General features: G+C 32.1%; 1 protein-coding gene across 1 annotated transcript in view; it reads right to left on the bottom strand.

Moving 5' to 3' along the window:
- The window catches only part of LOC108909631 (neurexin-1-like), a 341,617-nt gene that overhangs the window by 115,114 nt on the left and 199,036 nt on the right, over window positions 1-27,467 (bottom strand). Inside the window, exons 8-10 of the mRNA XM_023455085.1 lie at window positions 24,707-24,814; window positions 18,380-18,572; window positions 10,889-11,095 (exon numbers count right to left, since the gene is read on the bottom strand). Coding sequence (XP_023310853.1) covers window positions 10,889-11,095; window positions 18,380-18,572; window positions 24,707-24,814 — 508 coding nt within the window. The remainder of the gene's footprint in view (window positions 1-10,888; window positions 11,096-18,379; window positions 18,573-24,706; window positions 24,815-27,467) is intronic.

A 27,467-nucleotide genomic window follows, 5' to 3' on the forward strand; every position in this document is an offset into this window, starting at 1 on the left:
AGTATTCAACTGAAAAGGATAACTACAATTTAAAATGTGCAATTTATCTATTTTGTATTCCTTGGTACATCAGTTTTCAGCCGGATTTAGGAAGAATGAGAACTGAATGACTTACATTATTAGTCTGTTCTCCTCCCAGAACACCTCGTTCTGGGAGTCACTCAGTTCTCTTATTTTAATACTAAATTTTTAACATAACTGGTTACATTATTTTCACAAAAAAACTGTGGTAGACGTTTACAGGTTACTATAGGAATCCAATACCAGAATTAATATTACGACACTATGATGTGGAGTATGACTCTAAAGCTTGGGGTTTTGGTTGGTTAGTCATAGGCGTGTTCGTCGTAAACAAATAAATAAACAGGTAGGTATAAATAAATTTGCATACTTTATCAGCGAAAATTCGTTTTTTACCCCTTGGCACGTTCGGCATTATTAGAATATTAAAACACGTATACACGAAGCAAACGCGAAGCCAATAACTGCCGTTATTACCGCTTTCGTACGGTGCACTGTAGTGAATAGTCGACGCGACGGCTATGATCATCCGACCGAGTCCCGAGCTCTATTTATATCATATCTCCTGCTCCTACAATAATGTAACTGTAAATAATAATTGGTACGAGTGAACATATGAATGAATCTACTGAGTTAATTTTTGAGTATATTTTCACTTACTATTGAGCATTTTGACAATTTTACTTTAAATAGTGTTATAGTATTTACATAAGACGACACTAATTGTAATAAGTCTTCCCAGTGTTGCCAACATAAAACGAACTAGAATTTAGTTACTTATCAAATTCTCTTAAGCCTAAAGTTGGTATCACTTGGCAATTTGATAACAATTAAGGTTGTCAAGCATCTCATAGTGAGAAAATAACCTCATTTTAAATGCGTTTTGTTTGTTTACTTTTAAATAGTTTATGGAATGTTATAGGAAGGACATTAAAACATGATAAATTTCTTGTGTGAAAATGCCATTCACCCACATGTTTATTTATTTTTTGTTATTGGCATATATAAAAAAATAATGAATTTCCAAGATAACTTTATTTTTGTACTATTGTATAGTGATTATATTGAAGACTATAAACATAAAAAAAGAAAAGAAAAGTGCTTCCAATTTACATGTTTGTTTCATTTTACTATAGTTTTAAATGTAAGGCGTGCTACTAAATATTGCTTTTTAATGTCTCTACTCTATACTCTACTTTTCCAGTATTATTGCTTTACCAAATTTTGTTTTGTTTACATTTGATTTTCCCGTTACCATGAAAGAATTTCATTAGTAAATATTTTATACAGGGTCGGAAAGTCCCCATGGTTCATCGGCCGTTACGTGAGAGCGATAAAGAAAGTCATAGAAATCCGTGCGATAGAGAAAGATGGCTATAGTGAAGACGTCTAATAGTCACCGCCCATTTCGCCCTTCCAAAAATAAGATCCACTTCTTATTTGTGGAAGGGCGAAATGGGCGGTGACTATTAGACGCCTTCATTATAGCCATCTATCTCTATCGCACGGATTTCTATGACTTTCTTTATCGCTCTCACGTAACGGCCGATGAACCATGAGGACTTTCCGACCCTGTATAGCAATAAATCTAGAATTTCTGTGACTGAATCTGAATAAAAATCTAACTTCAATTATAAGTTTTTTAATTGACACGAATTCGCTTACAAACGTTTCAAGACTTATTGCATTGAAAAAAATACGGCCTCCTGATCAGAAAATGTTATGATTGCATACTTTCCCGATTTATCTACAAAGTTCAAGGTATCTACGTTATAGTCAAATTACTCCATGTTGAGAGCAACACTTCAAAGCAAGACATTATATATCAATCTATTTAACATTACGTGTTTTCCTGAAATGTCAAGATGACAACTGTAAACCAAAGAAGTGAAAAGTTTTGTCAAATAAACAACTTGAAACGTTTATTGCTCCAACACAAGATAATAGATAGGTACTTAATGAATAAGGTACGTTTAGATGTAAAAATTTTAAAATAATTCCTTTTTAGGTAATTCCTAGATATTTGGTATTGCCGACGCATGTCGCCGTGATGAACTGTATCAATTAAATTTGAATGATATAGATGATTTCGGATCGAGGCTTTTGTGATAGACGAAACTTATATAGAAAATATGTTACATGCCGCCCAGAAAATTTTGAAAGTTGCTGCTTTTTCTTTAAATATTCAAGTGGTAAAGCTTGCAGGCAAGTAATAGGAATACATCGGTTTGGTAAAATGCCTCAAATTGTCGCAAAATTTTTAAATTTGCCAAATGCAGATAAATACATAGGATATTGTTTCCGTCGATCTTCTGCGATCATTTTGGTTAATGCTGGGGCAGATTTAATTTTATTAAAGAGACATGAGGGAGTGGAAATCTTCAAACTTTGCCGAATGATACACAGAGGAATCTTCTTCAAATAAACTAGACATAACAGATAAAATATTTAGAGGAGGGACAAACAAGGAGAAATTTGCTAATAGCAATAAATTGCCGAAGAAGAAATAATTAGCAGCAATGTCGCCGACTTTTCGGGCAAAGTTCAACCAATGTTTAATAGTAGTACAAACTGCAACATAACTGTAAATATAAACAAATCAGTGGCGGCTCGTGACATTGAGAATAGGTGAAGCATATGCATGGATTGACTAAAAAGAAAAAAAAACGCCGCAGGAAAAAAAATCAAATTTTCAAGGTCAAACGACTATATGAATCTGGAAATTTTTAGTTGCATTTGCAATATTACCGAAAAACTGGGGTTCACGAGAAGGATTTTCGGTTAGATTTTATAAAAACAGAAAAATCCTTTTTGTCCTCAATTTTCCATCTGGAAAATGGCGTTTCCAATAAAATATATGCTAGATTATACATAGCAAACATTTCTATAATTATTGATACAAAACAAATATTAACAAAGAACCGTTATAATTGTGTACTGTCCACCACCATTTTCGATGCACGCATGACACCTTTGAATCCAATTTTCGCGCAGTCGCTGGAAAATTATCACGTATTGTAAACCTTTTAAAAAAGCAAGGAGAAACACCTCAAGAAAATGATAATATTGATACGCAAAAAAAAACGTCACGGTCGAATTCCAGATACCAACTGAATTGTATATAGGTGCACAGCTTAGTACCTCATGTTATTATAATCGCCGCACTGTTGTTACATTGCTCGATATGAAATGTATCTAATTTGAAATTTATTACAATGCAATTATTGGTTAGAATTATTAAGCATAAAGAAATTTAAAAAAGTGATAAACATTGTATTTTATGGTATTCTATACACGTAGTTATATCAATATTCCTTAATTAACCGAACTTTTGTACATCAAGTTGAAGATTTTGATAATTTTTTTCTTGGAAATGGTTGAGTTTAGGACCCATAGGGTTTTTGTTTATTTTAATGTATTCTATCGACTGTTTAAAATTAATACCCTATGAAAAAGGTATAGATAAAAAAGCGGAACGGGAAGTTAATTTTCGCGTACTGTTCAGTGATGGTTGCTTAGCAACGAAGTAAAATATACGGTATTTTGGGGTGTCAAATTGAACCGAAAAAGTACACGTTTCCAAACGGTTCCAGAAAAATGATTTTATTGTTTGCATTATAATAGTAGGGGAGCCCACGATGCTAAACGGGGATTTACTCGAGCGTCGTAGGGACCGATTGGATTTTGAAGATTAGATGGTAGAAAGAAAAAAAAGGTTATATGACCCCACCCTTTCACCGGTGGGGAGAGCGCCTACAGGCTTTCAAAAATGTAAAAAAAACAGTCACATGGAAATACTCGAGCGCGTCAGATATTGATAATACGTGTCTTTGATAACGGAGATATGTTAATCTGCCGATTTGGATGATGGGGGCGGTCATATGAAAAGATTAAAAATGGGAAAAAAAAAATTCTCAAGCGCGTCAGATATTCAGAGGGGATGTTAAGTGAACCCGAACGAAGCTCCCATTCAAAAGACTGACGATTCGGATGTGACGCTAACTCGTGGCAGCTTTTTGAAAATACAAAAAAAAATCGCCATTTTGAAATACTCGAGCGCGTCAGATTTTCATATAGACGGTTCAGCTTGATGCCCTGGTCGTGCTGATCCATAATCTGACGATTATTTGGAGGTTTTTTTTAATCTGACGGTTTGAAAAAAAAACTTTTTCATATTTTTTTTTAAATCACTGAATGTAACAAATAAAAAGCACGGAAAATAACATGCAAATAAAAACAAATAATAAATTTTGTTGAAATTTGTAAAAAAAGTTTTTTATGTTATTTTCTGCACACGTAAATCTATTTCTTTTAATTATAATACAAATAAACATATAATATATACTTTCGGTAATATCTTTCTCTGATAAAATTATAGTAGGGGAGCCCAAGCGGGGATTTTGTATGTGACCTGAGCTGAGCAGTTTAATATTAGGGGAGAATCTTTGTACTATGTTAAGTACTTTTACCAAATAGGGTCCCTCAATATAGTGACGTACGTCTAGGGCAATCGATCAGATTAGTAAAAAAAAAATCGATCCTCAAAAAAACTGGAGCACATCAGATTTAAACAAAATAAGTTAATTACATGCAGAAAACAAAATCCCTTTAATAATCTGATTTTTTTCCCAATTTCTACCTCGTAATACAGCTACCTGCAACTAGCGATTCGTCAGAGTAATATCTCTCTGTAAACAGGAGTTCGTAGACCGTACACGCTATCGAACACTGACGCGCTTGAAGATTTTTTTGTAACTATTTATTTTTTACATTTTTAAAAATTTATACACGCTTCCCCCACTACTAAACAGGTTTACATCATATAAACTTTTTTTTTAGCATATAATCTTCGCGATCCAATAGGTCTTCAAAGTTCTGGAGTAAAGACGCATTTAGCCCTCTGAGCTCCCCTACTATTACAGATGATAAAGAAATAAGAGGTAAAAAAAATATAAGGCCAAGGTTAATAAAAAACGATATTTTTAGTTTTTTTATCGTTTTATTGGCAAAAATAAAAAATACGGGTCTCCTAAATTTGTCTTAAGAATCTATGACTAAGTTTTGTTGCAATAACTTCGGGACACCCTGTACATAATTACAGAAAGAACGATCAAAAATTTGATGTTTAATAACACATTAATAGCGATTTCCTGGTAAACGGTTACAATTATCGGCATGAACAAAGTATATATTTTTTCCTGATATTGTTTCTCTTTTCAATAATGTTTAAATTTCTGTGATGTCTAGCAAGAGAAAAAAGTTATGAACCAAACAAATTTGGAATTCTAGGTAAAGTGCCCTCTAGCGGCGCATAATGAAACTTTTCTCTGACTGGTCCAATAGAGCTTCATCTACTTAGTGGGTGTGCCAAATGAGAGACTAATCGAACATGAATTAAATAAGTTATTTAAATCAAAAAATTAAAAAAATGAACTTCGACAAGCTGTAACTTGCAAACAATTAACAATTCGAAAAAAATTTTCATTACATACTGCTATTATTTTAATCCAGAGAATCACCTCCCGGAGTTTCCTGACGGAGTTTCAAAACAACATGTATTTCCCTGCAGCCGCACGCGCAAAACTTTATTAACGATTTTTGTTACTTCGGCTTGTGGAAATCGGCAGATTATATTTTTCCCGTTATCCTTGAATTATTTCCTTCAAAATAAAAAAAAATCGACCGCGCTCGAGAATGTCGAGGTGACGTTTTTTTTTGCAACTTTGTGATCTTCCGACTGCCTTCTGTCACGCTCAAATCGTCAGATTATTGAAATGCACACTTTTCAGCATGTAATTAACCCATCATATCTTAATCTGACGCGCTCGAGTATTTCCAACTATCGATTTTTCTTTTCCTATTTTGCAAGGTATCCCCCATATGTTAATCTGCCGCGCTTGAGTAAATCCCAAAATCCCCTCTTGGGCTCCCCTACTATAATTATCACATTTTTTGTAAACTAAAAATAGACAGAAGTGACCTTATCATTTTACTGTAATTGTCGCATGTTTATTCTTTACACGTATACAGTAAATTCAGTAAAATAAATATTATCAAACGCCATATGGACGAGAAAACGATGCAACATTGTAGTATATAAAAAGTATACCCCAAAATGTAACATATGAAGGAATTTGGCAGATTCGTTATTTTGTTTTGCTTCATATATCTCCGGCTATAAACACAGCTTGACGGGTGACGAAATACATTACAGATCTCCGCGTTCCAAGATAAAGGGAAAGATCTCAGCTAAAATCGCCGAAAGAAAGCCAAAGACAAGGGTCTCACATTTCCATTAACCGGCGCTTTGTTTCCACCCCTGCTCGAGCTTAATCGCTTACTTACACCCGAATTTGCAGCTGTATGCTTGCGTCTCCTCTGATACTCTTATATGGTAGCCGTTGTCGTGCCGCTCATGTAACTACACGAATATGTTTTAGACGTTAACTGTCGGGGAATTTGATAAATGGACCGTAATTTAATGAATTTAATAAAAGGAGAACTGAATTGTTCTGCCAGAACGTAAATAACATTTTCTTCATAAATGTATCCATTGAAGATGGCAAATTTTTTAATTCTATAGATTGGTGTGGTGACACCTATACTTGAATAGAATAACGAACAGCCTTTTCCAAAATACTTGGAACAATAATATACAATAAAATGATCTTTACCTTAACAAATATAACGTAACGCATTCGTAGGAAAATCAATTAAATAATTAAAGTCTTGATGGGGGAAAATATGCAGTGGCTCTCTGTTTTGATTTAACAATGACATTTTATTGCTTAGATTACAGGTACTTTTATTAATGAAAATATGTATACAGTAGGATTTCAAGGTATTTCCTAATATAGCTCTTGTCAAATTTACTGCATTTATGTATGAGTAAACTTTAATAGGACAGATTCCAATTCCCAAAGGGCCTCAGTATTTGGTCCATTAATTTTCTTAACATTTATAAATGATCTTCCGACTCACGTTAGTACTGATTGCACTGGTTGCACGCAGATGATGTTACACTTATAGCTGTTGCGGATAATCCTGAAGAGCTATGCAATTATATGAATAATTAACTATTTAAAATATACTATAATTAACAATATTCAAAATTGTATACCTATATATCCACTGCCCCTCATTTCCTGATCATCCTCCACTATTCGACAGCGTACGCGCGTTCAGCCGTTTTTGAGCATGTTTGGAGGAATTTTTCACCTATTTCGCATCATTTTATCGGAAAATTTGAATAATTGTGCACACCTAAAGTACATATAATTCACTACTTTTGTGCATAGGGTTAGCTCTTCAGCTTAAAAAATGGCGGAGTAATGAATTTTTAAAAAAATTATAAATTTTCAGATTTTTCCGGGTTTTCTTGGTTTCTAATTATCCAGTCATATCGATCGACCTCTCGTTTTATTCGTATTTCCCTTCTCTACAAATTGTGTCTTTATAGCATACAGATAGCTTCGCTATTTAGGCTTTATAAACAAAAAACAAAAAATGCGATTTTTGTATAAAAACGTTTATTATTAAAAATTAATTAATGGTAAATTGGAGTAGGAAACATATAAGCGTATATCTACAGACTGTCTTTTATATGATGTCACAGTCTGTTTGCTATTAGTATTTTTGTCACAAAATCACAGATTTAATGCTCCATTGATCTGTTGAATGTCGTACATTTTTCATCAAAAATCTGGCGAGCCTCAAAGTTCTACACTCAGATTATAGCAAAATACTCTATTTAATGGGTGCAGACGATCTTAAACTATTGGGTTAAATAAACATATTAGAGATTATTGTTACAGATTAAAGAATGTACTTAATGATATTAATCGGTGTTGTCAACATAGCAATTTAACTCTAAATGTATCCAAATATAAAGTATATATCAAATAAAATAATTCAAATATCATTAAATTAATTAAAAATCAATAACTAAATAACATATACATAATAATATAATATATAATTTTGTATACGTTCCAAATTAGAATATGAGATCAGCTGTGTACTTATCAGACGGTACACATATCTCTCTCAAGGTTTACCAAAGTATTTATTATTTGGCCGTTTTAATAGTCATGTCGTATCTAAAAGATCTGTTTGTCAAGTTATATTTTTGTAAAAGATTTTCCGTAATATATTGGACTGTCCAGATGTCAGATCAACATATCTCAACCAACCTTCAGCTAGAAATAATAAGGTTTTCAATCTACCCAGACCACGAAATAACATTATTTTAGTATCACCGTTGTACAGGGTGTCCGGAAATTCATGCAACAAAATTTGATCACAGATCCTTAAGACAAATTTAGGAGACCCGTATTTTTTATTTTTGCCAAGTGGCCCTCTCTTTCGGGGTCACAGCCCCCTGAAGTCCGCCCCTACGAATAAAAAAAGAATAATCTTTTTTTATATCTCAGAACCCTGTTGTACGAGAATCACTAAATTTGGTACACATGTGTTTTATGACATGTGGAATCTGATGGTGCTACGTTATTTGAAGGGGAACCCCCTTAAGACAATTTTTCGTGTGCCCCCTTGTCTTTGGAGCCAAAAAAATTTGGTCGCATATTTAAATTTCTTAAAAATTATCATTCCACTAGAAAGCCATTAAATTTAGAAACTTCTTGTCCCTTTATACTTTTTTCGTAAAACGCAATGTTTTCGAGAAAAATTGCAAAATGTTATCGAATGCTTATCGTGATTCGCTATTTTCCTCAAAAACATTGCGTTTTACGAAACAAATATCAAGAGACAAAAAAGTTTCTACATTCAATGGCTTTCTAGCTAACTAATAATTAAAAAAAATTAGCGACCGAATTTTTCTGGTTCCAAAGACAAGAGGGCTCACGAAAAAGCGTCTTAAGGGGGTTTCTCGCCAAAAAGCCGTAAAACCCTTGTGTACCAAATTTAATGATTTTCGTACAACATGGTATTGAGATATAAAAAAGACTTCTTAGGGGCAGATTTCAGGGGGCTGTAACTCAGAAAGAGGGGGCCAGTTGGCAAAAAGAAAAAATACGGGTCTCCTAAATTTGTCTTAAGGATCTATGACCAAATTTTGTTGCATGAATTTCTGGACACCCTGTATAATACATAAAACTATAATGAAATAGAAAATAAATAATAACAGCAATAGTTTTTTTTGTTCCATTCAATCTATAAAAAATGTAATACTTAACTAGACGCATTCTTTGTTTTGTTTGTATTGTCTATTTGTTTCTTATTTTTATTAGTTTTATTTGTACCTTTGAATTTTTTCTCTTTTTTTTCTCGTATTTATTTTATTTTTCTATTACGTTTTATCGATAGACTTATCATATCCTGTAATTGGGCACTGATTCATGGATAAGTAGGCACTTTCAATAATAAATAATAACAAGACACGGCTTCCATAATTCCTTCAAGCATGAAAACAACTTTTCTTTGCATTTTTTACTTTATACGTTTCAAAGAAAATAGTGACTGGGAACTTCAGAAGTTCACAAGTTTACAATGACGAGTATTTTGATTATTTTGAATAGGTGTTCCTCAAGGTTTACATTTGCGACCACTACTATTATTAATCTATATCAACGATATCCGTTACTGTTTTAAATTTTGTAGATTTTTACTCTACCTACGCAGAAGATTTAAAAATTTACTCTAGAATAAGTAATTCTGATAACTGTTTTGTCTTCTAAGAAGATTTAAATTCTTTTTTTGATTACTGTAAACAAACTTCAATTAAATTTAAATAAGTGTTTCTATATTTGTTTTATGCGTAACCAAAATATACATGGTGTAAATGATATGTTTAGCCAAACTTTAATGGCGTATTCTACCGATGAAAATAATCAAGTTTTGCCTTATAAAAATTTTTGATAGGACGCTTCCCTATAGAGATACAGCGTGTTTGGAATTTAATAACGATGCAAAATATTCAAATTCACAGTTAGATATACTGCCTTCAAATGCGGAATAACAACTCACCCCCTTCGCTTCGTCACCGTTGACCCGTACTATCTCCCTCTACATGCACTGTAGGTTGCCAACAATCTTGTTATAAATACATGAGTATTAAAGTGGCGGCATACACAAGAATTAAAGTGCATTTTGTTTATTTGATTAAAGAAAAAATAATTTTAGATTCGTATTCAGGTGAACACGTACCCCTAAAAAAACTGACCCCCACATAAAGTTACCCCTATATATACAAATTGGACACGTTCCTTAAAATTCTCGTTAACACTATAATTTTAATCAAAACAAATCAAATCAAAGCTTGCTTTTTCCGATTTTATGTATCTCACATTCTAGTGCGAATTTTACTTTATATAAATTGGTAAATGATAATATAAGGGTCTGTTTGATCGGGGGATCATTGCCGGCCACTTAAGGGGCCCCATCCAATACATTTATGTAAAAAATGTTAATTTAAAATATTGTTTTTACAATTTTGTATCGGAAACAATGCTAATATGTTGCAAACGTTCTTAACGCGAAAATGTATGAAAAAAGTGAAAACTTACTATAAAAATTTAATTTTATATCGGCATCTGTTTTTTTAATTCATTTGAACTAGCGTAATATCCTTACAATAAAATAGGTTTAAACAAAAACTATATGCTTAATTTGGTTTCAGGGAAAACAATATATTGGAGTCAAATATATAGATTCCTTCTGTTATAAATTCTGTTTGATTAACAATGGTCGAGGCTGGGACCATTGTTACGACTCTTTGCCGGCGACCTTTTGATCGAACCGGACGTCCATTTCGACGGATTTTAAAATAGGCCCCGACTTCCTGTAAAATCAAAGGCCAGCGCTCAAAGCGGCGGCTTACAATTTAATATTTCAAAGGAGGTTCCCTTACCGGAGTCCTGCTCGCGAGCGTAGCTAGCAACATCCACAGCCTCATTGTTCATAACGAGGTCCTTGAAACAGCCCACGAATCCCTGCTGAAGGACGGCCGTCCAGAGGCCGGCGGGAATAGGGATCTCGGAGAACGGTGGACCTAGGCCGCCGACGTACATGTTGCCGTCCAGTTCAAGGCTGGTAGAACCCTCTGAAACAGATGAAGCTGCATAAATTACATTTACAATTCATTCACTGTTCATTTTCAACTAAAGTCATAATTCAATAGTCCAATAATAATCAATCTTTTATCGCCTATTCAAGTTAATCGGAAAAAAAAATGTGATATTGTCTTCGTTCTTTAAAACAAATTCATTTGAACTACAGACACCATAGAGTGACATGATGCATAAAATAAGTTCACTGTTTTTCACTACCTTTTGTCCAATAATTGCTGTTGGGTTTTAAAAAGGGATACGTACGGAAGAACAAAGGAAACAAATCCTCTACTTAGGTAATTGGAAGACAAAGGAGGGTGATACAAAAAAAACTGAACAACTAAAAACCACTGATTTACTGCAAATTTTAGGTACGGTTTTATAACTGAGTCAATTTTCTCTATTCATTTACAGAGATTTCAGATATACCATGATCGCAGATAAATAATGTTATACTAAATTTATGGGCTTCGGGGAGCAGGGGGTTTTTGGTATCCACTAAGACCTGTATGGTTCTATAACCCACAACTGATTTTGTTTTCCTATCTCCAGGATTTACCTGCAGCATCGGGTGAATGGATGATACTCTGTATGCGATATTTGTGGGTTAGGGATAGAGATGTATCGTTTATTCAACAAGCTTGAGTCACTCACTTGCCCGTTTCCAATGTATTTGGGTCAGAAAATCAATTTTTTCTTACTTATAGCGATTTGAGTCAGTTCTGTTGATGATGAATGCAAAGTAGTATGAGTTGAACATTGCAATAAAAACAGTAACTTTTGTGAAATGTTGCGAATATTATAAAAGATGTAACAGTTCATTCTATTTTGCGTTGCCATGTTTAAATATCAAGCAAAGTAGGTGAACATTTCACAAAAGTTACTGTTTTTATTGCAATATTCTACTCATACTACTTTGCAGCCATCATCAGCATAACTAACGCATATTGCTATCTATATATAGGAAAGAATTGATTTTCGGACCCAAGTACTGTGAGACTTTTGGTCAGTAACACAAAGCCAACAACTTACTACAATTTCAGCCAATTTGACCAAGCCCACATTTTCATAAAGATAATGCGATGTCCTTTATGGTTTATGTTGGTGTCCTGAATCTGCCGAATGTAGAATTTTAGCTGATTTTTAGATTTTATGGGTGTTTTGCCGAACCTACGAACCACGAAAATGATGTTGTTTTCAGAGCCGTACCCAAGGATATAGCTACTGAAAGCAGAATTTTGACTTCTTAGGTTTTAGAGGAGTATTTACTAATTAAAAAAAAGAAGTGGACTTTTATGGAGATTTCTCATGTCGGGTTCAGTTTCTAGAAAGTCGAAATTCTTAGGGTGGGATAGGTCTCATCTGTCGAACATCTTTTTATTTGATAATCAATTGTAAAATCTGAACCGGTTGTCATCAAATTTGGCTAGTTACACGAACCTGTATTGTTTCGTGTAGTTCTCCCACTGTTTGCAAGTTGCGTGGGTATAAACTTGTGCCGCGATTGCTAATCTTTAATACTGATTGGTAACAATTCTTGGACACCTCTTAGAACTTTCTCCAGCTTGATTCCCGTCAAATTTTCATTTTCTAGTCCTCAAGACTTTAATTGTAAACAACTTTTGACAACTTTTTGCGACTTCTTACACAAAAGATAGTCTTTTACTTAGATATGTACTGAAAGTTTATTAAATCCAATGCAGTAGGGTCGGACGAAATTTGTTTTGGTACGATATTAGAGCGTTGTCCTTCATTGTTACTTTTACGCACATAATTAATTTGGATTTTGAAAAATATGTTATTCCGAATCAGTCGAATATTGCTAATACCGTTGCTTAAAGTAAATAACGTTACTGCATTTATAGATCTCAGACCGGTCAGTATTCTGCTTAATTTATAAAAATTGTTTGAACATTCTACCAGTAAACAAATAATATCTCATTTGAATAAATTTCAAATTTTACCTGAACATCAATCTGGGTTTCGAAAAATTTGGTTACAAATATTACTTTGGTTGAGTGAAAAGCAGTTTTAAACTATTAATTTGAAAAAATCAAAATAGGACGATTATTTCCAAATTTCGAAAATGGGAATAAATTTAAATTCTTTTACTAACGAAATTCTTTAATATTTTGTAACGAAACTGCTAAATGTTAAAACTGCAAAAAGAAAAATTGCTTCCAATAAAGCTCATTTTATTTATCAGAAATAATAATATGCTACAAATTAACTTTTAACAGAATTATTTCACAAAATTCTGTGGTTGTGTCTCAATGGAAGGGGATAAGTCTATCATTTTTGAAACATGTAAATTCTGATATAGGTTGTCGTTCTTGCACCACATATACCTCTTTGGTTCTTTGTATTTGGTATTTGTTTTCGCCATTTGTTTACCTTGAATATTATTATTTTTGTAACTAAACATTATGTATCTATAATTATTTTGTATATACGCAAAAATGGATTGATTATTACTTATCCATTTCAATTTAAAAATAAAAATACCTAAATAACAACACATTCGATTATCGCTAAATAAATCCTATTCTTGCACCATAAGTGACTTGTTGTACATGTCTTTATATGAGCATTTCAAATCCAAATGATATAATTTCGGTTTTTGCCTCTCCTGAACAATTTACAAGGGCTGTACGATAAGTACCTGGCCTAGGCAAGAGACTGAGCTGCCATTATCTAAAAAGAGATATTTTTCATTTTATAGAGACTGCACTTTTGTTAGCAACCACAAAATATTGCACAGCTGAATTCAAATTTAGCCGTACAAACATTTTTGATGAAGATCGTCTAGGTCGTCCAATTGAGGTTAGCACTTCAGGAATGATTGAAAACATTCACGATATTATGAAAAACTATCGTAAAATGAAAGTGCGTGAGATTGCTGAGACTGTGGGCATATGAATGTGTACAGAATATTTTAACAACTTATTTGGATATGGGAAAGCTTTCCGCAAGATGGGTGCGTGTGTACCAACTTCAAAAGAATGTTTGGCGATGTTTAAATGCAATCAGAATGATTTTTAGTATCGGTTTATAATTGTTGACAAAACATGGATTCATCACTGCACGCCAGATACCAAAGAATTGTCCAAACAGTGGGTTTTCTTAAGCGAATTTGCGCCAAAGAAGGCTAAGGCGACTTTATCGGCGAACAAAGTCATTGCTACAATGTTTTGGGATATACGCGGCATAATTCACGTCGATTACCTTGAGAAAGGCAAAATTATTAATATATCAACTTACTGGACCATTTCAACCATGTTGTAAAAGAAAAACATTAGCATTTGGCGAAGAAAAATGTACTCTTCCATTAAGACAACGCACTCGCCGCTGCCATGGCAAAATTCCATGAATTTGGGCACGAATTGCTTCCGTATCCATCATATTCGCCAGATTTAGGACCCAGCGATTATTTTCTATTTCCAAATATGAAAAAATAGCTCGCCGGGAAAAAATTTGGCTTTAACGATGATGAAAAGAACACTTGTTTTGAAGGGTTGCAGCAATCGCATCTTTTAGAGGGGATGCAAAAGATAGAAAAACGTTAGGCTAAGTGTATCGAACGAAAAGGTGATTACGTTGAAAATAAAATTAATTTTACATATATAAAATGCTTTTTTCTTGTTAAGGCCAGGTGCTTATCATACAACACTACTCGTACTGCTGCTCTTACTTTTACTTTTTGTTGCAGGTTCTTCAATTGCTCCGTATCACAACTGCGTATTTAAATTCCTAATTGTTTTGAATCTTCATCTGATTAATAACGGTACGGAATGGTATTCAATAAGACTGGAGTTATCTCTCCGTTCAGAAAACCACCGCCAACTAACGTAAAATTTTATGCGCGATGGGGGATCGAAACACCGAACAAGATTCCTTGAAATTGAATGTAGTATGAAGTATATTACACTGGCGCGCGGCGTATCTAATCGACTTCGAATACCGAGCGATTTATTCAAATCGATTTCATTTGGGAGTGATTTAATTTTGTGTGCGAGGAGTAAATACTCGGCAAAAACGGAACGGTAATGGGTTAATAGTATGAAAATAAGCGAGGCGCTGTGACAAATGGGGATCGTATTTGCAGGAAGAGGAAATATAGAACGTTCTGAGAAATTAAATGGCCTTCTAAATATACGTACTATTCTACTGAGCGGGAACTTCATGATTCTTTGGAGAACCTATTACGATAAAGTAACAAGTGTTGATTTTATATTTCCGTTAGAGAAACTGTCAAGGATAAATTACATTACTAAAAAATAGTAAAGTTGTCACTTTAAAATTTTATTATTTATTATTATTTTTAAAATACGGTATTTTCATCAGATCTTCAAAATCCTCAAGAAATTGTTCGTGCATATTTGAGGCTTTGGACTAAAATGGGAGGATATCTTGAAGACACTCAAAATTTTTCATTTTCAAAAGAAACAACAATGTATAGGGTGTAATAATCTTGTTGCGACAATCTTTCATGGCTTATTCTCTTCGTCAAATAAACAGAAAATTAAAAAAATAAGTATAACAGTTTTTTGCCAATACCTAAACGCTCGATGATTCTTCAAATAATGTGAAATATATTCTCCGTTCTACTAGTTAAGGGCCCACTTATTTGTGGCATAGTTTTCGTTTTTTTCTTTATTGGTTGAGTGCTTTGTCAAATGTGAACAAATATTAAAAAATTAATTAAATAAACCCTTACGCCAAAAGGATCAGTTAAGGATTATTAATATCTCACACTGAAAAAAAAACACGTAAATACAAAATACACATTGCCTACTTCAAAAAATAGCTCATGTTTCGAAAATCGATATGTTTGTGTCTTCTGAATTGCGAGTGACTTTTCGTTTTTAAATATTTTTGACAGTAAAAATGTGTTTATTTATGACTGTTTTCATAGTTAGATACATCAACTGCTAATTTTTCTATTATTATTATTTACTTCATATTTTAGTATTTGTAACCAACAAACAGAGAGACCGCGATTATTTTGTTGAACGGTGAAAGCTGTGTTTCAAATTAATCCGTGTAGTTGGTTCCCTGTTGACTACAAATTATAAAAGCTGAAATAAGCAATAATGATAGAATAAACATCATATTGTTTCGAATTTTGGTAGGTCGACGGTGTATCTCAATTCATAGCCCCATGTTGGGCGCCATATCGCACATTTAGTAGACTTCTTAGTAGGTGTTGAGGAATGATTACCAATCTTTCTCCACCGATCTGTGAAAAAGCTCCTTAATAGTTTGCGAGAATTTTTAAATAGACTCCAACATCGCCCCAAATGGTATAACTCACGTCCAAATCTCAAATTAAATGACATTGTGTTAATTAAAGAAGATGGGTTGCCTCCACTTGAATGGAAACTTGCTAGAATTTTAGAGACTATTAAAGGTCAAGATGGCAAGGTTCGTGTAGTAAAACTTCGCACTCAAAAGGGAGAGTACATACGTCCCATTACTAAACTATGCCCGCTGCCATTTTCGGACTGCCACGGGTTTTCTACTTCACCCGCGGGGGAGGATGTTGAGGAATGATTACCAATCTTTCTCCACCGATCTGTGAAAAAGCTCCTTAATAGTTTGCGCTGACAATCCCGTTCGGGGATCAGGGTGGTTTTGGTTTTTTGGAAATTGGACAGGGGTTGTCAAAAAGAAAACAATTTATGAGGTAATATGTTCGTTCAGCAAAAATCCTTTTAATTTGTTCTTCATCACTTTGTATCTGTGCCTATGCGTTAAAATACAGTTGTTCAGTGATCTACGTCTGAGTTTTATTGAGATAAATTGAAGATTGCCTAACCATCCAAGGAAAGTTACAGTCCACAAAAAATACCGAAGGATTTACAAAAGGAACCGGCCGTAGGGACACAGTGGTTTCCCAATTAGTAGGTATCCATCTTTATTCAATTGAGAGTAATATATATTCTAGAGTATCAAAGAAAATGATACACAGGGTGTTTTTTTAAATCCCCATTAATTTGACCACCCCGTACTTGTGGTAGGTATGCGATTTACATTCGTTGTTGCAAAATTAAATTTTAGAGATTTTTTTCATGTTGTGAAATTTTTATATCTACTACGAATCTCGAGTAAAACAGATACATCTTCTGTTCTTTTGATTGGAATGTAATAAAGGGTCCGAGAATTTCGTATTTTCATTTAGAAAAAACGTGAAAAAATTGTATATGAATATATTTCTCAAAATACTTTCTAATCATGTCTGAGAAAATTTTTAAATATTCATAGTATACTTAGGAATAAATTATTTCGAAGACTGTGATCATTTAAACCTTTCTTCTTATTTTTATGCATAGACTCCAAATGTCAAAACATAATCCTGGAACACCTTTGATTTCAGTCCAATTAACTTTGAAGATTTATCCGTATTACTCGAAATTATACTTTGTCATACCATACCAACCATACATAAAATACATACCATAACCAAACTAACATAGCATATACCAAAATTTCACAATTAACAAAATCTATGAAAACAATTTTTATTGACGTAAGTACTAGGTAATCATAGGTACGTATAGAAATTTTACGGGGTTGTCAAGGGGCTGAGGATCCCAAGAGAGGTCCTGTTTATCATTTTCTTTCAAATTCTAGTATATTACTTTCCATTAAATAAAAATGTATATCAACTATGAAGTCTCTACAACCTGTATAGTCTTCATAATTGATATAGCACAGTTTGCTTTTGATAGCTACATGTAAAACTGTAATAAAAGCATCGGAATTAGGAAGGATTTGAGGGATTTTAACTGTCAAAAAGAAAAATATATCTTATTTCAAACGAAATGCTAGGCTTTTATGCATGTTTTTTTGTATAATGTACTGTTCATAAATAAAAGTATAAAAACTATGACAATGTTAGGAACTGATCAGCATCAAACAAACCATAGTAAATGCCAATTATAATTTACTTTAATTTCTTGAAAATTACAGCAAAAAAAAATTGTAAAAATTTATTCCGATAAACAAAAATTTTTGCAAAACTTAAAATTATACTGATTTTCACCTATAATCCGTTGATCACAATATTGCGTAATATCGTTAGCAGTATCTGAACTGTTATATATGGTTGGCGATTCCACAAAAAAGTTATATTAAAAAATCAAAAGGCACAAACGGTTCAAATGGTCTTCTCGAATTAGTAAAAGAAGTTGGTTTTTTACTTTGTCTTGACGAGGTATCAGTATTGAAAGTTGGTCGCTACGTTGTTGTATAATTTTGTATAAATTAGAAGAAAAAAATTAAAATAATACCCATCGTTCTGAAGTCGGTATGGAAGCCGTCTACAGTTATCCTGGAGTCTCTACTCGTTCTACGGAAGGTGACTTCATGCCAATTGCCGTCGTCAATCCTTCTTCTGGAACCTCTTTGTTTGGATGGACCTGATCCTAAATCTAGGTGAATGTAAATGTGGCCGTTGTAGATCTCGACGGCAAAGAGGTCCACCTAAAATAAATATAAAAAATGTGTTTTTCTTTTACAATTCGATAAATATAGAGACAAACAAACAAGCAAAATATATTTTATCTAAATTAATCCTGATAAGATTACGTATAAAATTCAAAAATAATATTTATAATGGATGACTTATTTTTAGTTTTTGCTGGTTGCAGTGAATTTAAAATATGTAGTATTGCAATCGAAAAATTCCTGCACTATTTTTTTTGCAAAATAAATAGTTTTTGTTACTTTAGATTGGTTTAATTGTCAGAGATTACTTTATATTTAAAAAAGTTATATCTTGTTTTTCTAATAAAATGAAAGATATGTTTTTTCTTCCAAAATACTCAAGTTTGTTGAAAGTCTGGAATGGTAGGGGTTCTCAGTATTGCCTGCAACATTTGTTGACATATTTGCAAATTAATTCAGTAAATGTTTACTTTTACTTGGATAATTTAGTATCATATATTTGTATAAAAAATCTGTAGTGATATTTGATAGAAATGTGATATTTTCTAAAACTTGGGCGTCTTGAAAACGAGTGAATCTGTACCTTCGGATCATTAAAGCTTTTGATGATCCAAGAAACAACTTCCTGAGGTTGTAAAATAGATAACGTACTGCATATTGCTTAGATATACAAGGTTTGTCAGTGAAATCTAACACTTAAAACATGTACGTAAAAAAGTTTCTATTATGAAATTTATTCCTACAATTTTCTGTAATGTAGTTTCCAAAAACGCATGCAAAATGGGCGCCATTTCGATCTGCACACCCTCCTAGTTATAATGGAAAATTTTCCATCACTAGCTGCACAATACAACTTCTTCAACTTTAATTTCACTAACGATTTTTGCAGTAAACATATATGTTGATCTTGAACCCAAAGAGAAGTGTCACGTGCGGACAAGTCTGAAGATCTAGTTAGCCAATGGTCCCATTTCTTTGATACGGTGTGTTTCGAACACAACGTTATTAAAACAGTATTGCTGAAACCCTGTAATTTGTGGAAATGGAATCAATTCTTGGATCGAAATTGTTGTGTTATGGACTGTTTATTATGGCAACTCGAACGTTATTAATGTTTTTGTTCCGGCGTTTTAATTAACGTAAACCTAGTTTCCTTCAAATCTTTAATCCGTATATTGAACGAAAAGATGGTATACATCCATGACGTTAAATGTTGAACCGATTGCGAAATAACCTTTATGCGATTATTACCAGATAATGGTTCCATGTTTGAAAAATGATGAAAGGTCAATCATATTTCATTTAAATAATCACCTAGATAAAATAATGCAAATAATGCACGGTAGAGTTTGGAGAATTTCTGAAGCTGACAAAAACAAACGATGCATTAAGAGGAATCAGACAAGCAGGGCATCACGTAGATCAAATAATTTCTCTGGAATAAACTTTCAAAACGTACAATGGTTTTGGTTAGTATAACCATCTCTCGAACCCATTGGTATTTTTTAAATGCTTATCAATGTTTGTCAGAAGGTTATCGACACGAATTACAACGTTAAATGATCGAGGTTGGCTTTGGAATCCTTTAATAGTGCATTAGTTGTTTCGCCCAAAGGATACCTATTATTTGTTGAAAACTTGTATAAAGGGTTCCAAAATAATGGTGAATTACAGTTTCAGTCAAAACCGTCTCAAAGTATCTCAAAAAGTTAACGTTAAATGGTGTGTTCAAAAGTTAGTTAAACTTGGTCTTTCTGGAACTGAACATTTTAAACTTGGATCATCCTGTATATTATCTCTCATTCCAATTTCTAAAACAAAATAGTGTTTTTATTCCAATTTGTTTTATGAAACCTTTATTACATTGTTCATCAATGTCCGCTCCACGAACAAATTCTCCATTTGTATTTCAACTTTAACTTTATTGACTTGAAATATTGTTTCTCACATATATCACCCTATGTAATATGTATGTGTATGGGATCAATACTTCCACAAAGCTAGTCGGAATTACATACTCAAAGACGAAAAAATTCTCTTATACGATGATATACAGCTATAATTAATTTGAAGATGTTTACCTGAGTTTTACATCAAAATTTCATGCTAGCGTGCTCCCTCGTTCCTCGAGCTTTTTGCCCTTTCCGTAGACAGGAATCCGCCCTCAGAAAAGGCTTTGATGTCACATAATTAACTAACAGCAAATTAATAATGTTGTGCTTTTGAGCGGATTCCTACAGTTTGATATCGATCTCTTTTTTAATCTTTGGTTTTACCCATGAGAGTGAGAGATATTTAGTATTTCGCTATGTGTGATTCATTTCAGAGATCATATTCGGAAGGTGAGGTTTATATTAGCATGGGAAAGCATTTTATTACAGTTTTTTTCTTTTCATCTTATGAATAATTATGCAGGTAGAATATAAAATTTTGTTATCTAAATGAAATATATACAAAAAAGGTTTTTGTTCTTTGTAAGAAGCAAACAAAGTACTTTTTTCTTATCCTTTGAAATATACAATGTTATTTGGTTTGATATAATAGTAGTTATTTTCTGTTTATCCGCACAGGTATGATGATGTTGCTAAGAACAAGCTACTATTGTATTAAACTGCTATTGCATGAAACTGAGACATTAATTCCCTTGTTTACTATTTTATTTGAGGAAAAATGTAAAATAAAAGGAATATATTTCTTTAAATTTGCTGAATTAAAACAAAAGAGCGACGACGTAGAATACCTCTGTTAATTAAAATAAAAAATAAAAGTACCTGTGGATAAAAAACTGAATTTTAAAAAGTTTTCTTAATAGAATAGACAATATATTTCTGCGTATGGTAATGCAGCTAATTTTTAATTTAGGTTACTAAATTTTGCGAAAACCAAACCCTTTATTTGTGGGAGAGATGTTATAGTGTAAGTAGACTCGCAGTTACAACATATTTTACAATTATCAGCATACATAATAAAAATGAGTAGATAAATATACACAGGTATTCTTATTACATGAAAACTTAAATTAATATCAAGTAGTATATACGAGTTATTTTGATTTTGCCAATAAGTTAGATTAAACAAGATGGCGTTAAGCAAGATTTTGGCTGAAGATGGACATTTCCAACATTTATTATAATAAATCATAGTAAAGTAATTGCATTGTTAATTAATTATTTTGTTATTATTTTAAGTAATGTAATGAGTATCGTAAAATGCACTTGATCAAATAAATCAATTTTGTTGTTAATGGTTTGGAATACAAAAAAGTGTCAAGAAATAAATAGTGAAGATAGTGAATAGCGCATATTTTATTTGCAATATTATACAGGGTGATATTTTTTTTTGGAAAATAATAATCCGCACACCAGCGCCACTGGTAAGTTTCTAAAGCTGGTAATTTTTTGTTTCATACCTACTGTCAAACTAAATATGCACACTGAATTTTGGTTAAATTATCTCAAGCGGCTTAAAAATTAAAAATTAAACTGATTTTTTTTAAATATTTGACACGCTGTAGCTGGACTATGACCCCACATAACAAAAAATCCTTATTTTTATCCACATAATACGCCCCTGGATTTTTTATCTCTACTTAAGAAACATACTATATAAATATGTTTACTAAATAAAAATGGTCAAAAATGGAAGCAATATGGCATTTTGCATTGGGTATTATTGTTAGACTCGGAAACTTGCAGTCATGTAGACCTACCTTCAGGGAACACAAAATTTTAACTGTGGCATCGTTATTTATATTTGAAATGTCGATGTATGTTTTTAAAAATGTAGATAAATTTTGTTTGAATAGGGATGTTCACAATATTAATACACGACAAAATAATGAAATACGTATACCTTTCACAAAATTATCAATTGTAGGTAAAGGGCCAAATTACTTAGGACCCAAAATATTTAATCATTTGCCATACGAAATAAAAGATTGTAAAAAAATTGGCTAATTCAAACGAAAGTTAAGATTGTATTTGTCAGTTAAATGTTTTTATTCTGTCCGAATACTTTTGCTAGGTTAGTTCTTTTCTTTTATGTTTGTAAATGTTTTTTTTTTCTTTTGTTTTCTCTTTAGTTTCTCGGTGTTCTATCTCCAAGTGTTGACTAATGCTATATATTATTTTGTAATATCTTATAAGCATAATAAAGATTATTATTATTAGATATTATTATTATTATTATTTTGAAATATCAAACTTTTTAATACTGAAAAAAACTGAATGTTTAGTTAATATTGATTTAGATATTTGTAATGACAAAGAAGAAAAAGTTTTAAAAATATGGTATTTTTAGTAACTAGTCAACGCGATTTACTTCTAATAAAATTTGATTTAACAGCCTTCATTTTCTGTAAAACATTAAAATACAAAAAAATTTTTTTAAAAAACTATCATAAATTTGCACATTGAAAAATGATCTATTTGAGAATTTTTCGAAGAAAAAAAACGCCACTCTTTTTCAAAATGCACTTTTAGGTTTTAAAAATCAATAAAAACCCTAAAAAACTAAAAATGTATTATTTTTCTATTTTTTTTTATAAAACAACAAAATGAAAAAAGTTTAGTTTTTGTCAAGTTACAGGTATTTGAAAATATTTTAACCAAAATATTCAAACTCTCATAACTTCTTGAAGAGTTGAAATAAAAATTTGAAAAAAATCGTGAAAGCTACTCTACTACTAATTAAAAAAAAAAAATCAGCAAAATATAAAATGGTCCGGTCACGACCTGAGTGAGTTGGCATGGAATGCCCCATAGTAATTCAATTTACTAAGAGAAATATTCGAAAAAAAAATGTGTACCAAATTTGGATAAATTTGATGAAGCGGTTTTCCAGATATTTCAAAAAAATGTTTTATTTTTGATAATTTCAACTCCCTGTATCTCATAAACGGTGGCTCTCTGCGCCTATGTTCATAGAGCAAAGTGATGTTAATTTTTGTTGTTTAGTACTTTTCCGAAGTTTGTCTTTAAAATCTGGACCACCCTGTAGGTATATGCAATTTTTTTAATACCTTACATAACTTATTTTATTTTCAATATTCTTAAAAACTCAATTTACAGTACATTTCTTATGGATTTTCAATTCTTTGTTCAAAAATTTCTTTCTTTTAACATCAGTACGATGATTAAATAGAATTTAGATATCTGCTAGTATGAGTTAGCTGTTGAATCATTATTTAATTGAGAAGAAACGGAGAAAAACTATGCACGTATGATTAGAATTTTACAAGAAATTTTACTTTTCATACTTCAGGCTGTAAGATGGTTACTTATTGAAATTTTTTTAAATCGACATCGGTCAACCTCCTTTAGAAGATGGAATCAAAATATTTGACATTAGACTGTAAGGATTATCACTTACAATTAGTGAAATATTTGTTACAATCAATATCGATCTCCCTTGTATAATTTTTAAATCTAATAATTATTTAAGAATAATTGCAAATCTAGTTAATTGGAAAATAATGAAAATAAAAGACAGTAAAATAGGGTACTTAAATTTGTTAATTTTATACTGGCTTAGTTACTAGCAATTATAGGATTTTCAGACAGTACTAAGAGTAGCTTATAAAGTTTCTCAATCCAAGTTATATTTGTGCACCTCTGAGAGTAAATATCTTGTTAGTAATGCGTATACTCTTTTATTTTTAAAAATAATACATTTCCCTAAAAAATTAAATCTACCTCGACGATTATTTATCAGATAAATTAATTTTAATATGTAATAAGTAAACACTTCATGTTACCATATATTTTTCAATTTTTGCTCAGTTAACTATTCCTCGGAATATTGTTTAATAATTTACAAATACTATTTTACATTGCCTCTGTTTTTCAAAATTTCAAAAATTTATTTAAAATTTTAATCGCATTTTTTAGAAGTAAAATAATACTTGCTGTTTGTTCAAATACTGCGTACATGTATTATGTTCCGTAGGGGAGTTATTGAGCGAAAACTAATTCTTGCTCGGTAGCGATCTTACCGTTAGCCTTAATATTAAATACTATCATATAATCTAGCGTGGTTATTTGAATCAATAGTTTAGTATCTACGAGATATCAAACAATTTATTAAAATTTTCTTTTCCAGCAGGTACTTACACCCTCATGAAAAAGAATGTAACGATCCTGACCTAAAACGTGAAAATTTCTGACACTCACCCTGGGAGGCCGAATGCCGCCGTTGAAGAGTATGAGGCCGTTGGCTTCGTTAGTGCGGAACTTGAAGGAAATATTCCCAGACTTCTTGGCATTCCAAGGAGGCAGGATCTGTAATAAATCAAAGAGATAAGCCGCGCATATAAATAACAGGTGCGAGAAAAAAATTCGTAGATTACATTATCCGGATCAATTATTTATCTTCTTGCTATTATATATTACATTAAAGTTTCAGATGGGAATACCTGGGCTTAGGCGGCACGATTTTGCTCCTTTATTTTTGTAGTTTCTCAAGTTAAAGTAGCCATTTTTAAAGTTCTTAAATATGTAACAAAATGGGGGAGGAATTTTTTATCTGAATAATGAGAGTCAAATTATAAAAAAATAAATATACCACCAAATCGGCTGAACCCACGGGTTCAAAGGCGTAGTATTAGGAATTGGGATACAAAAAAAGTATACCTATAATTATAGCTTTCAGCTCGGACGGGCTAATTTTACAACTAATAGTATTGTCAGATTTAAATGCGTTGTATGAAACATTCGTTCACGTTGAGACATATAGGATTTAATGAGAATAATCATATTATCGCTTAATCCAAACAAACAACTTATTAAGAACTATGCCATAATTAACTTTGTCAAAGACCTTCGAGAAATTTGTGTACATTACATCAATTTGTTCTTTGTTGTCCATTGTATATTGAGTAAATTGAGGTAAATTGGATAGAGTAGATCGAATAAAGCCATGTTGGTTTGGATAAAATATAATCCTTGACAATACTAAAGATTCGAGTATACAGGGTGTTTCTGAAATAAGTGCGTTCCTTGAAAATGGTGATAGAGGGCAATGAGCAATGAGAGTAATGGAAAATGTGTAACTTTTATTAAGCCAATGATGGTTTAAATGCTTCTGTTTTCGAGAAAATTAATTAAGAAAATTAACCATAAATATAAGCCGACCCCGTGCATCTTGTGCACGTGCTTCGGACTCTCTACATGCGTGAAGCGGTTCTCTAATTGGCTGACGTTCCACGTGACTTCCACAATCAAGCGAATCTGATGGTAGGTCAGTAGTCAGTCTGTCTTGTGTTCTTTATTTGTGTTGCAGTGTTACTTAGCTGGCGGCGGCGTATAAAATGTTTTCTGATCAAGAACTAGTGTTAATGTACGGAGAATGTCAGTACAATTTAAATGGGACTTGTCGCTTGTATACCGGGAATGTCCACCTGACATATGAAGGCCGCCACCGCCGATATGTTTTCGATAATGAAGAAAATATCATAAACCTCGTTGAGGAATATCCGAGGCGCAGTACTCTCAATATTGGCCAAAAAGTGGGTGTATTTAATAGTAGGTACCGTATGGTGTGTACTACGCGAAAAATTATTATAACTCTATCATACCTGTATACAAAGGGTTCAGGAATTAAATAAAAATGATTTTTAGCACATTGTGGAATATTGTCAGTGGTTTCGACAACAAATAGCACAAGATCCGGATTTTATAAGCAAGGTACTTTTTATGAATGACTGTTCTTTTACTAGATACAACATACTAAATTTTCATAACAATCACTATTGGTGTGATGCAAATTCTCACGTTGTATATAGATCTCGGTAACAGCAACGGTTTTCAGTGAATGTGGTATGTTGCTTTTGGTGAGTTTTGACCGTCGCGCGTCGTTAAATAAATAAATAATAATAATAATAATAAATAATAAAAAAATACAACACAATTTTTGCAAATATAGCAAACACAACAAAAAAAGTGAGAAAAAATTACAATATTTTTTTTTGCGATATTTTTAAAAGTACTTATATTATAGGTACGATCTTCATACTTGGCCAAAAAAATCTTTTTGATATAATAAAAATTTTCCAATTTCCGTTAAAATCGGTCCGATAGTTTTCGAGTAATAATTTTGCAATCCAAATTTTTGAAAAAAAATTGAAATTTTTGCAAATTTAACTGAGCCTAAATTAAAACTTATAGATACTTGAAAATTTTATCACATGTTGTTTTTGCTATATTTGCAATAATTATGTACTATTTTATTTGAAAATAGGTATATCTTGTGTAAAATTTAATTACGAATCTTTTTTCCTTTTCAACTTTTCTCTAAAATGAATACATTTTGAACTGTGTTGAAACAAAGAGAAAAAAAAATGGATGATTTTTTCCAATTGTTTCACTATTTGTTTAATAATAAGTTTAGCACACATTTTGAAGCGCGCGCTTAGTGAAATTATGTTTTGTTATATCATTTTGGAGCTATTAAAACAAAAATTAGCGGTACTATATAAAAACATCTACACCAAAACAGATCCCGCCTGGTCTTTAAGTAATTCGTTTAAATTTGGTGTTGCTTCTAAACGAGATTTCAATAAACAGCATTTTCGAACATAAAATTTAAATCGCTGAAACTGCCATCAGCGCTTTCGCACTGCGGCGCGCGGCAGCTTCGATGTCAAACAGCTTTAAATTTGTTTAAACCTTCATGTGAAAAATGTTTTTTCAATTTGATACGTAATGTTTTAGACCATCAGTTGCTTAATAAAAGCTCCTTTTCAAATTCACCGCTTTTAAGTTCTACTATTCTTGTTACTTTCTAAATATCGGGAAAAGTTAATGAAAAGACTATTCAAAATTTGATGTAGTGCTGTACTTAAAACTCCCATAATAATCATTTATTAGAAAATTGGGAATTTGACCATTTTCGCATGCCATTTGTTTTGCAGGTTCATAATAGATTATTATCATT

This window comes from Anoplophora glabripennis, unplaced genomic scaffold (assembly GCF_000390285.2).
Source record: "Anoplophora glabripennis isolate ALB-LARVAE unplaced genomic scaffold, Agla_2.0 scaffold455, whole genome shotgun sequence".
NCBI lineage: Eukaryota > Metazoa > Arthropoda > Insecta > Coleoptera > Cerambycidae > Anoplophora > Anoplophora glabripennis.